Source organism: Morone saxatilis, unplaced genomic scaffold, assembly GCF_004916995.1.
Source record: "Morone saxatilis isolate NCDOM2014 unplaced genomic scaffold, NCSU_SB_2.0 Contig4, whole genome shotgun sequence".
NCBI lineage: Eukaryota > Metazoa > Chordata > Actinopteri > Moronidae > Morone > Morone saxatilis.
Window position 1 is genome coordinate 12,266,966 of NW_023339984.1, and position 11,052 is coordinate 12,278,017.

An 11,052-nucleotide genomic window follows, 5' to 3' on the forward strand; every position below is an offset into this window, starting at 1 on the left:
GTTTATGTTCAGGATATCATGTAGGAAGCTGTGTGTGTGTGTGTGTGTGTGTGTGTGAGAGAGAGAGAGAGAGAGAGAGAATACTGTATGGATTGGCATGTGTGTTTGCAAGCATGTGTTTGTGGATTTTGTTGGACTTAGCAAAATGTGTCCCTGTACGATGAAAACCACTCTCTCTCTCTGTTTGTCATTGTGGCTGAGGAGGCAGATGTTCTGGATCTCCTTTCATCGTTTCCGTCCCAGTCTGTTTTTAGGCCTTGCTAATCGAACACAGTCTCCCCCTAGAGACAGGAGAGATTCTCGTGTGATAGTAACTTTTGGCTCTTGGGCCAGACGTATCTGCCAGTTTAAATGACTTACTTCATATTAGGAAAAAGGGCTTTAACAGATGAACTGGCCTGTGCCCGGTTTTGTTATTGATTTTTCATTTTGACTCCCAGCTTAATCCTAAGAGAATGTGTTTTTATTTTTTTTGCTTTGTATTCAGAGGCAAGGTTCAAAGACACTAGTATAACACAGCTGAATCGCCAACAAAGCTGTCAGTAGTCAAGTTGCATTGTGGGTAATGTAGGAGACAGGTTTTGTCAACGAAGACGCATGTGTGGAATAAAAAAGATGATACCTCTGCTTCTGCTGCATCGATGCATTAAGTCCAACAATGTTATAGGAGTAAATAGCTAAATTAGTGTAGAATTCTTCTAAATGATAAAACTGGTGCTATTATATATTTCTGTCCCATAAAACACCCAAAGCAACAATCCATCAGTGTCTCTCAATACATTTCAACCCTGTCTATGGCACCCAATATCACCCCCAAGCTCGGGGGTTCCTCCTGCAGACGTAAATCTTTAAAAACAAGTTACAAATATATAATTTCTTTTTTTCTAAAGACTTAAACAAACAGGCATAAACTGTGCATTTGTTGGGGACTGTTTTCTGCTGCAGATTAATACACTTGGTGCTCTAGAAAGTAGTTACACAACAGAACAATGTATGTGGGACTGACTACAGTAGCCATGTTTAATGTAATAAAGTAACATGTCTTTGAGGTCTTTGATACAGAGGAATAAGATAAAAAAAATCAAGTTTTGGCTACTGTACACAAGCAATAAGGTTAAAAGGATAAATGAATTGCTCGGTTGATTTGTTGGCAATAAGAAAAATTCAGAGTATCTGCACATTTATCATTTAAATGGAGGTTAGAGCAGACCTCAGGTCAGTGATCAGGGGAGTCAGAGTTGGTCGCCAGTTTGCATGAATGATGATGGAGACATGCCTTGTTGGAAAATGGGACATCCATTTTGATAACTCAGTGTATCTCCTGTCTCCTCTCATAAATGATCATTTGGCTGTACTCACAACTCGCTTTATTGAAGTAATATGTCTCGCTGATGTAGATTTTTAAAGAAACTATTCAAAAACTTCATTTTCAAAAGGACGTTATGAGAATCGGAAAGTATGAAAGCTGGTGATGTCATGGTACATCATTTAACTTCACTATTAGTTATTAAGATTGCTCAAATATTGCTTTAGCTTTAAATAAATAGGCTCTGATCACAGAGGCTCGCTCTTTCCTTTCCTGAGATCATTACTGGGTACAGTAGTGCTCTTTGACCAGCTGCTGTCTCTCTATATGGTTACAGCCAGTCCAGACACAGCAGGCTCTTTCTGTTTTATGGTCATCTGGCCCGCTGACGGTCCACTTCCTCTCTAAATGAAGGGTACAGTGCAGCAGCAGAGTTAACTCCGCAGCCATAGGCAGTAAGTAGATGGACCCAAAACGAGAGGATCAGCCACTGCGTAATTCAGACAGGATCCAAACACAATTAGTTTCAGTATGGGGTCCGACTTTTGGCTCATGTCATGGAGCAGCGATACATTTTAAAGGAAGTTCACACAGTTTCCTTCATATTCAGCTTCCAGCTTTTCCTTTTTTATTTTAGATTACTTGCTGCTCGTTCTTTCATCATTTATCCCTTCCTGTCCATCCCTCAGGGATGGCCCTTTAGTCCGGACTCCTGTAGCCAGAAGCCAGGTCTGGTCTTTTCTAAACTCTGTGTGTGGGTGCGTATGTGTGCGACCATGCATCTGTCTGTGTACATTTCTACCTGCCAGCACATGCACACTGCCAGGAATTGAAATTTTATATTTTTTCGATACAGTATTTCCACTGTTGCGCTCTGGGTGAATTATTATTCGCTTTAAAAATGACTAGGCTTCCTGTAAACCTTAAATGAAGCTGTAAAACAGATTCCTGAGGACTTGAACAGAGGGGACACTTTTAGCTGTCAGACCGTCTTATGTAAGATGCCTCCTCTGAGATTAAAAGACCCAGGATGGAGAGGCTGCATCGGCTGCTTTTGTTATCAAATGAAAACCTCAGACTGACACACACACACACACCGTCTGCACCCGCCCAGGTATACCACATGGTTTTCTGTGTGTGTGTGTGTGTTTTGATGTGGGTTACTGGGTGCATTTCAGTGCCAGCAGTCAGTGCCTGCTTTACAGTCGGTTAACATCTCCTGGCTGACCTGCTGCTGGGTTTCAGCTGAGGGGGGAGACGCGGGGAGGGTGAGTGTGGTGAGAGGCCAGGCTGGCATTGGCTCAGCAGTGGAAATTCACACCTGGCCTCTGGCTTAGCGGCGAGTAAATGAGTTGTGAAGAATATTAGTACTGTGGATTCTCTGTTGCCTACTGTACAGAACAGCTTGTAACTGAACCTGTTTGGTGAAGGTTTTTCGACACAGTTTACTTAAGCTTAACGTCGTAAACTGGGAGATTCTGAACTCATGCCAACAAAGACAGTGATATAAAGTGATATATAATCTTTTGTCCTGGAAGAAAAACTATTACTATTAACTAGACTTGGCACTGACACTAATGGGTTTGAATCCCATCAGATATCCCATGTGGATTCATGTTTTTTTTTTATTTATTAAAAGTGTTTAAATGATGTGTGTGGGTGTGGGCTGTGAAAGTTTATGATTTTCTCATTTAAAGGGCACAGCACCAAATTAAACTGTCTAAGCAGCCGTCTGAAACCTTTTTCTCCGTAGCCTGTTTTGATTTAGAAACTTCTGTAGTCAATACAATGAGTTTGTTTTTCCAATTAATGCAAACAACATTTGGACTTGCTTGAGCAGACTATGATGTGAGTAACAGTGCCGCACCCAGGCAAGAATCTACAGCTTTAATCTGTTAGCAAATTATGTTTATTTGATACTTATGTAATATAATTAGGTCTAATTCTATGGTTTAACACGTATGTGTCTGAAACTATATGGTTGCAGACTGGAGTCATAGAACAACTAGAGAGATTAATCTGTGCCGGGAGGCTCATATGATGCACGTCCAATAAACCCACCTCACCTATGCATGTGTATGAAAGGTGGACCATGAAACTAGTCACATTATACAGTAGATAGAGCTAAAGTCATGAAAAGTCACGTTCTGTCTAGTCTCTGTTCAATGCAATCTGTCATTCAGCCTTTCTTTAATCATTCTATAAAAAATGAAGCGTGTTCCTGGGGTTTACTCCATATTGTCAGACAAATCACATCCACTACAGCACTCGCTATAAAAAGATCAGAGCTGAGACACTTAGTCAACCAAGTGATTGAACCATTCTGTAACTACTTAATTAGTCATCCAAGTCATTGTTAAAAAGCAAAGCAGCCAAATATCCAGCTCCATGTAATAAACTCTATGATAAACTGAGTGTGTTTGGGCTCCAAACTAAAGATAAGACCAAACCAAGAAAAAGCCACCCTGTGGTGCAGGAAACCACAGTGGGCATTCCTAATAACCTCCTGACATCCAGTGGACCAAACCATTAATCAGTATACAATCTTCAGTCATTTCCTTAAAGGGTTTTCTGTGACTACAGACGCGATGGTGTGAATTATACGTACATGGGAATAGCAACTGCCGTCATCAAAGATAAAGTGTGTGTAATGTGTTTGAAAGGTTTTGCGTACACAGGAACAAAAACATCACAGAAGAAAATTGCTTTGACTTTGGGGAGCAACTGATAAAGCTTTTTCCTCTGAAGAGTGCACCAGTAATCGCTGTGAATTATGGGTATTACCAGCACACCAAATTGCTTGTGTGAAACTACCCCTGTAATGGCTGATAAGGGCTGTTGTCCCTGGTAATACCATAATTCAAATAGTGTATAATCAGAATTTTGGAGCTAATTTAAAGTAGTTAATCTAAAAACATCAGAGACTTACTTACGTCACTGAATATGTTGCAGCGGATTATGTCAAATTTAATCAGGTAATCTGTAATTTATGAACAATCTCATGTGAAACTAACCTTCGAACTTCGATATGATCATGTGATGCATTCAGTCAGTTTCACTCCTCTGCAACGCAACTGAGACTGTTTTTGCGTTGATTGATTGAGAATGAAAGAATGTTGGAGGACCTTGATATGACCCTGCGCTTCTTCATCTTTACAACATGTCCTCTGATCGGACTCAGGTGATACTAATAGAAAACACGCTGTATTATGTCTGTGTGTCTGTGAGTGTGTGCGTGTGCAGGTGATCAAAAGGGTTTTTTCCTAATGTAGCCCATGTGCGATTACATGCGAACCATAACTGGTTTTAGATGCTCATAAACCTTTCTTTGATTGTTGCATTTCTTTGTAATGAAAACGCTCAATCGTGTTCGTTTTCCCTGCTTGGAATAATTAAGATGCTGAACGGAGCTTGTCTTTTTTACCTAGCCAGTGAGATCATTTTGTCTTTTTTTTTTTTTTTTGCCACATTTTCCACCGCTACATATCCAGACATGAATATGATCAAAGTCTTCTCATAAATCTGTAAAGCTGTTTTTCAGTTTCAGTCACGAAGCTTTTTAGCTGTCTTGCAGTAGCGAGACAGTTTTTCATTTCAGCTTAATTTTCTTTTATACATGTCCATCATCCAATCTTTCCATCCAGCTGTCTTTTTGTGTCTTTGAGCGTGACATTACATACATTTATAGTCAGCAGCAGTTTGTTTCCAGCTACAGTATTTGTCCTCTCCTCCTACCAGCATGTCCACCCGGCACCTATAAACCAGAGGGATCACCAGGAGGCCTGAGCACCTGCCTCTCGTGCCCTGACCTGCAGCACACCTCCCAGCCTGGCAGCACCTCCCTCAGTGACTGCATCTGCAAGCCGGGCTATCAGCCAATCGGCATGACCTGCCAGGGTAAGAGCAACTGACCTGTTCACTGCACATATATAATTGATTTAGCCTCACCTGAACCCTGGTTTGACACCTTCTATAGTCCGCTGATAAAACAGATTATTGATTCAACCTGTATCATGTCCATGAAAGCTTTTACATTTGTTATTTTTACCATTTTAAACATTAAAGGTCATGCAAGGCTTGCCCAAGACAACATTTCTGCAACATAAGAAATGTCCGTAACAGTAATGGTGTGTGTGAACTGAGCAGTTACCACTTAGCAGAACTGGTCAGTTAGTGTGAGCAATAATAATCCTTAATAGCTGGATGCCAAGGGAAAAAATCACCATGTGCAGTAACTAGAAATACAGTACAGCCAAAAAAAGGCATCACACAACATATTTCTAATTTCCATTATTATATGTGAACCTGTGTAAATGCAGCAGATTTCGATCGCACCTTAATGACGCCTTTTCGGGAACTATAATACAGTTTGAATACATTCTCCATGAGCGAGAAGAAGGAAGTTTATTGCATCTGAAATTGATGCTTTGGCAAGATGGCACAGGATTTAGCAAGAGTGCTGCGTTTGAACCAGGAAATATTTCCCTACAAGGACTAATTGACTTTAATTTATCTTACTTATCTACAAACAAAGGCAGTCAGTAAAAAGACACAAATAAATGAAGAAAACTGTACTTTGCAGACAATTTACCAATTAATAATATCTAACATTTCTCTTTTTAACTAGCTCTTTATCTCACTCTGACCCTAACAAGTCGGTCCATCCAGTTGAAACCCTGGAAAAAGTGTGATTTTCAGGCCTCATGAGTTTGTAATGATGTGGAAACTATATCAAGGCTTTAATTGGTGGATAAACACGTATCATAAACTAAGAAATATGGGAGATTTTGTGACCAATAAGGGTGAGGGCAGTAAAAATCATGAAGGTTTGTAAATGTAATGATACATGAAGCTAAATCAACTGGAACAGAAACACAGTATTCCTCAGAATTACACTATAAACCTGCTGCCAGTAATTTCAGCGCCCCCTCCCCCCTCTCTCATTCCTTGAAGGATGAGCCAGTGATTTCCACACTGCACTTCATGTGAATACAATGATTCTCATTAATCATCAGTTTCATGGATTGCGTTGTGCTTTCTCTTCCTCCCTCTGTGTAGATTGAGGAGAGGATGTTTGACAACCTGTAATTTTCTGCTTTCGTGCTTTCTTATCCAGCTGTCTTTCTGTGTGTGTGTGTGTGTGTGTGTGTGTTACATTATGTGTCTGTTTTTGAATGTCTTTTTGTGTTAACTACAATATGAAAATCAGGACTTCATGTTTTTCTCTTCTCTTGTCTTCTCCCAGTGGTATACTGTCCAGCACTGTCTCCTCCAGAAAATGGCTTTTTTGTCCAAAATGTCTGTAACAACCACTTCGAAGCAGCCTGTGGTGTGCGATGCCAGCCGGATTTTGACCTCCAGGGAACCAGCATCAGACTGTGCCAGGCTGACGGCACCTGGTCAGGGACACCTGCCAGCTGCAGAGGTGAGGAGGAAGAAGGCCTGATGATGATCATATTGATAAAATCATCACAGTTGGAGGTGTCCTTGGATTTTCTGGAAGTCAGCTTTGAAAGGTTCACTCTCGAATGTCATAGTTTACTGCCACTATAAAGAGGGAAACAGAGTTTACCAGTTCAGAAGTTACCAGAATCATGCATTCATTGAATTTATCTACTAACAAGCACAAATAAGGACCTAATACAGGTGGGAGGCTTTGAGTGCCAGCTGTCACCTTCTCACCTCAAAGACTGCTGTTGCAACCCTGTAGGCTGAGGGTTTTAATGCTCTTCCCAATCTCTCGCATTCCCTTTGTGTTCACTCTAATAAAGACATTATAAAGAAAGAAGCAGAAGTGTGAATAATGAAGCTAAAATGCATTGGTAGGTATTTGGGAAAGGAAGCAAGCACAGAAATTTGATTGGCTGCTGATGATCAGAAAGAATTTGTCTTTCTTTAGCATGTTGATCATCTGAATATCAGTCAGCTTCTAATGGAAATTAATGGTGTGTTGCTTATAATGTACTTTATAAAGTAAAAAATATGAGTTTAGCGACACGCTTTTTGCAAATTGCCTTTGATTTTGATATTATAGCCATGGCACACTTTGTATTATCTTAATACATTCAGTATGTTGCAATGTAATGCTTCTGGCTGTATAGTGATAACATACATACATATAAGCTTGTCTGACTGATCCCAGCAGGTCCCTCCACACCACGTCTCTCATAACTCCTCATTAAACTACACGACGTTCATCAAAGCTGAGGGTGAACCTTCATAAACATTTATGTTGCACTAAATCCACTTATAGCGAGGGATTTGATCTGTTGTACGCATTCACTGTGAGCCTCCCGCAAGCCAGAGCGAGAGGGGGGGTGCGTGTGACGACGTGTAAAGATTTCTTGCCGTATATTGAGATCATATGTGTTTAGACTGAACAAAGAATCAACATTTACTGGGAGGCTACTGCTTTCTGCCAGGCCAGATGGGAGAGGGAGAGAGAGATGGAGAGAGAGAGAGAGATGGAGAGATGGGGAGAGAGAGAGAGAGGGAGAGAGAAAAGGAAGGACAGAAGGTTGTACAGAAGGAAGCAAGAGTGTGAGGAAGTTCAAGAAAGACAGGAAAGACGGAAAGAAAGGAAGAGTGAGTTGGAGAGGTCGATTAATAAGGAAATTGCCAGTTTTAAGAGAAAGACGGCAATAGTGTGACTCATAGAAATACCAAGACACTGAATATTCAAGGGTGTGTGTTGAAGATTTATTGCAGCGGCTTTGAGTATATATTTTAAGTGTGTGTGCATACGTCTGCTTGTATGTGTTACACTAAGTGTAGTCTCTCTGCCACATACTGTAGGACCTCCCAGCTTGTTTAGCCCTGAGGGAGGGGGTCTCCTCCGAACCGCCTGTCTGTCTATGGGTGGTGATGAGAAATAACACACTACACACCCTCCTCTAGACCTCAGCATAACTCAGAACAGGCACACATGGGGTTTCTTTGTTTTAATTCATAGGGACTTTCACACTTTGGGTTAAATGATAGGCCCCAAGTTGTAGCTAAATACGATAATAGTGCTGTACATTCCTGCAGCTGATTTACTGCTTTCTCCTCCTCTTGTGATTTATATACAGTACCTGTGTTTATAAGTTACAACTCAGATTTAGCCTCAGAATAGTAAATCATATACAGCATTAATAACTAGTAATCTTGAAGAAGCATACGATCATAAAAGTGTATTGTTTTGTCGCGATTATCACATTTTTATAGGACTATATTGGCGAAAGAAACCATAAAAGGTATTTGAAAATGTTTTTTCATCACCTTTAATTCAGTTGCTCTTGCTTTCTATCACCTTTAAACTTAAAAGTATACCAACGTAAGACATGGATACAGTGAAATAGAGCAATTTACATAATGTTTTTTATCTTTCTGTTTTCAGTCCGCTCCTGCCAACCCCTCTCTCGACCCCAGCATGGCTTCCTGAGGTGCAGCGACGGCGGCGCCTCCCACAGGGCGGAGTGTCAGGTGGGCTGTGAGCGAGGCTACAGGCTAGAGGGAGACTCCAGACTCGCCTGCCAGGCCAACTCCCAGTGGAGTGGACCCCAACCTCGGTGTGTGGGTAAGACTTCATCACCTCCAACCACTATCTCACCCCGTGTGTTACCTTGAGACAACATGGAGAAACTCTGGTTCATGTTACCATGAGGTGCTTTTTCCTTTAGTCTTTCACTCTCTCCACCGTCTGCCAACGTAAAAGAATCTCAGTTTGTACCTGAAGGACATTTTTGTGTTCTCAGTGACATTTATGACGTAATATCTAAAAAGAGGTCCTATGGCTTATTGCACTGTAGTCTGTTGTGATGACTCCACTCAGAAAGTCGAAGAGCAAATTAAACAAAGTTGAATCTAATGGCGTAGGTGTCTTTTAGTAAAGAGTGAGACATTACCTATTTTGTGCTATCAATCATTTTACAATCACAGTTTATTCCAGTCATATTGTATGTCTTGGTTTTGTTTATAGATTCTTAAATAGCACATTTATTCCAGGTTTTAAAATATATATATATATATAAACTGTGTATGTGGCCATTTTGGGTCACAGTTCATTCCCAGTTTAATTCACTTTACTTAAGTCTTCTCTGAGGGTATTCATCTACCTCAACCACTATTTTTTTCTGTTTTCATTTGTCATGTCTTCATCCAAAGTTTTGTGGTTCCCTCATCTATGGAGTTAAATTAGATTTCTTTATTTGATTATTCAATTTGCATTATTTTCCATGATAAATGGGGGCGGCTCTGCGTTCACTCAAACACACACATCAGATTTCTCTAGCAGTACATCTTTCTTATAGCCTGTATTTGACTGTAAGCTCATTTCATGTTTAACTTTTGGTTATTCCTGTCTGGATGTCAAAACAGAAAGATAATTTATCAAACAAATGACTCTAAAATAACACAAAATGATCTGAGAATTTCTATGTAAAAACGTGTGGTTTTACACACATATGTAAACAAACACAAGAACATACTCACACATGCACAGTGGTTAAACATATGGTGTGTATTTGCACAGAGCCACACTACATCATCCAGAGAAAGATACATCTGCTTTCTCATAGCAAATCTACAGTCACCACATACACACATGCACACAAAATTACCCACACACTTCAGAACTGATAGTTAAGTTAAAATAGTTGCACACACTCATGCCCGCCACAGAGAGCACTCAGGTCAGGCACACCAACACACAAGAAAGGGGCAGTGTGAGAGCCACAAACCTCCGGCCTGAACTGACTCACTTCCAACCAACCAGCTAGCTGCTCTATTTAAAAACCCCGACCCGTCTGCTTCCGAAAAAACTCTCCCTGTTTATCGATAACTACCATCTCTTTCCCGCGTGCTCGGACAGAGTTACAGCCTGTTTTCTTTGACCATCTCAGTGTTTCCCCGCAGACTGTCGTTACCTCTTTAACACAGCTAAGAGGGCTCTGTGGGCTGCAGTTGCAGCTGAGTGGTTTGTTTTAGTGTTTGTTTGCACTGCGGTGAAACAGGATCGCCTCGGCTGCCCTGAGAGGATGCAGAGATATTTATTCATCTGATTGAAATCTCCTATGTTGAATCTCCCTCTCAGTGATTTCTCCCTTTTATCGCTCCTATGGCTAAAGAGGGAGGGAGAGAATGATCTATCCTTCATTGAGTGAAAGCAACACTGACCTGCATCACAAAAATCCATAAAAAGCCTCCAGTGTGTGAGCCCTGTGGTCGGTGCTTTCTGACCAAATGTTTGTTGTTTTTGTGCCAGTTTTTGATAGACAGCCCCTGAAAATAGCTTCAATGTTGGCATTTATAGTGGAGCCAGCTGAAAGTAAGATTTTATCGCATTCTCGTGAAAACACAGGAAATCATGCTCATGATCTTGGACGAGGTTCTGTTTTGTCTTTTCTGCTCCAACAGACTGTATCTTCGAGCAAGCCTGAATCAATTAATGCACAATAAATTCCAATTCAGCTCATTTTTGGTCTGGAACAAAATAAACTGCATCAGATATCAGATTTATCTCTTGGTTTCTCCTACTGTGTTTCCAGAGGTGCGCTGTCCCCCCATCGTGACCCTGAAGAACATCTTGCTGTCGCCCCCTGTCTGCGGGAAGAGGACAGTGGCGGCGGGCTTTGCTTGCCTTCTCACCTGTCGTCAAGGTTACAGTCTCCAGGGAAATAGGAAGGCGGTGTGTCTGGGCTCTGGGAACTGGACAGCTAATGTGCATAAAGCTGTTTGTACAGGTAATATACTGTGTGTGTGTGTGT

General features: G+C 41.0%; 1 protein-coding gene across 2 annotated transcripts in view; it reads left to right on the forward strand.

Moving 5' to 3' along the window:
* svep1 (sushi, von Willebrand factor type A, EGF and pentraxin domain containing 1) overlaps window positions 1-11,052 on the forward strand; it is an 86,274-nt gene that overhangs the window by 38,776 nt on the left and 36,446 nt on the right. For both annotated transcript variants that reach the window (XM_035675054.1, XM_035675056.1), the window contains exons 4-7: window positions 5,045-5,203; window positions 6,552-6,731; window positions 8,685-8,864; window positions 10,834-11,028. In XM_035675054.1, coding sequence (XP_035530947.1) covers window positions 5,045-5,203; window positions 6,552-6,731; window positions 8,685-8,864; window positions 10,834-11,028 — 714 coding nt within the window. The remainder of the gene's footprint in view (window positions 1-5,044; window positions 5,204-6,551; window positions 6,732-8,684; window positions 8,865-10,833; window positions 11,029-11,052) is intronic.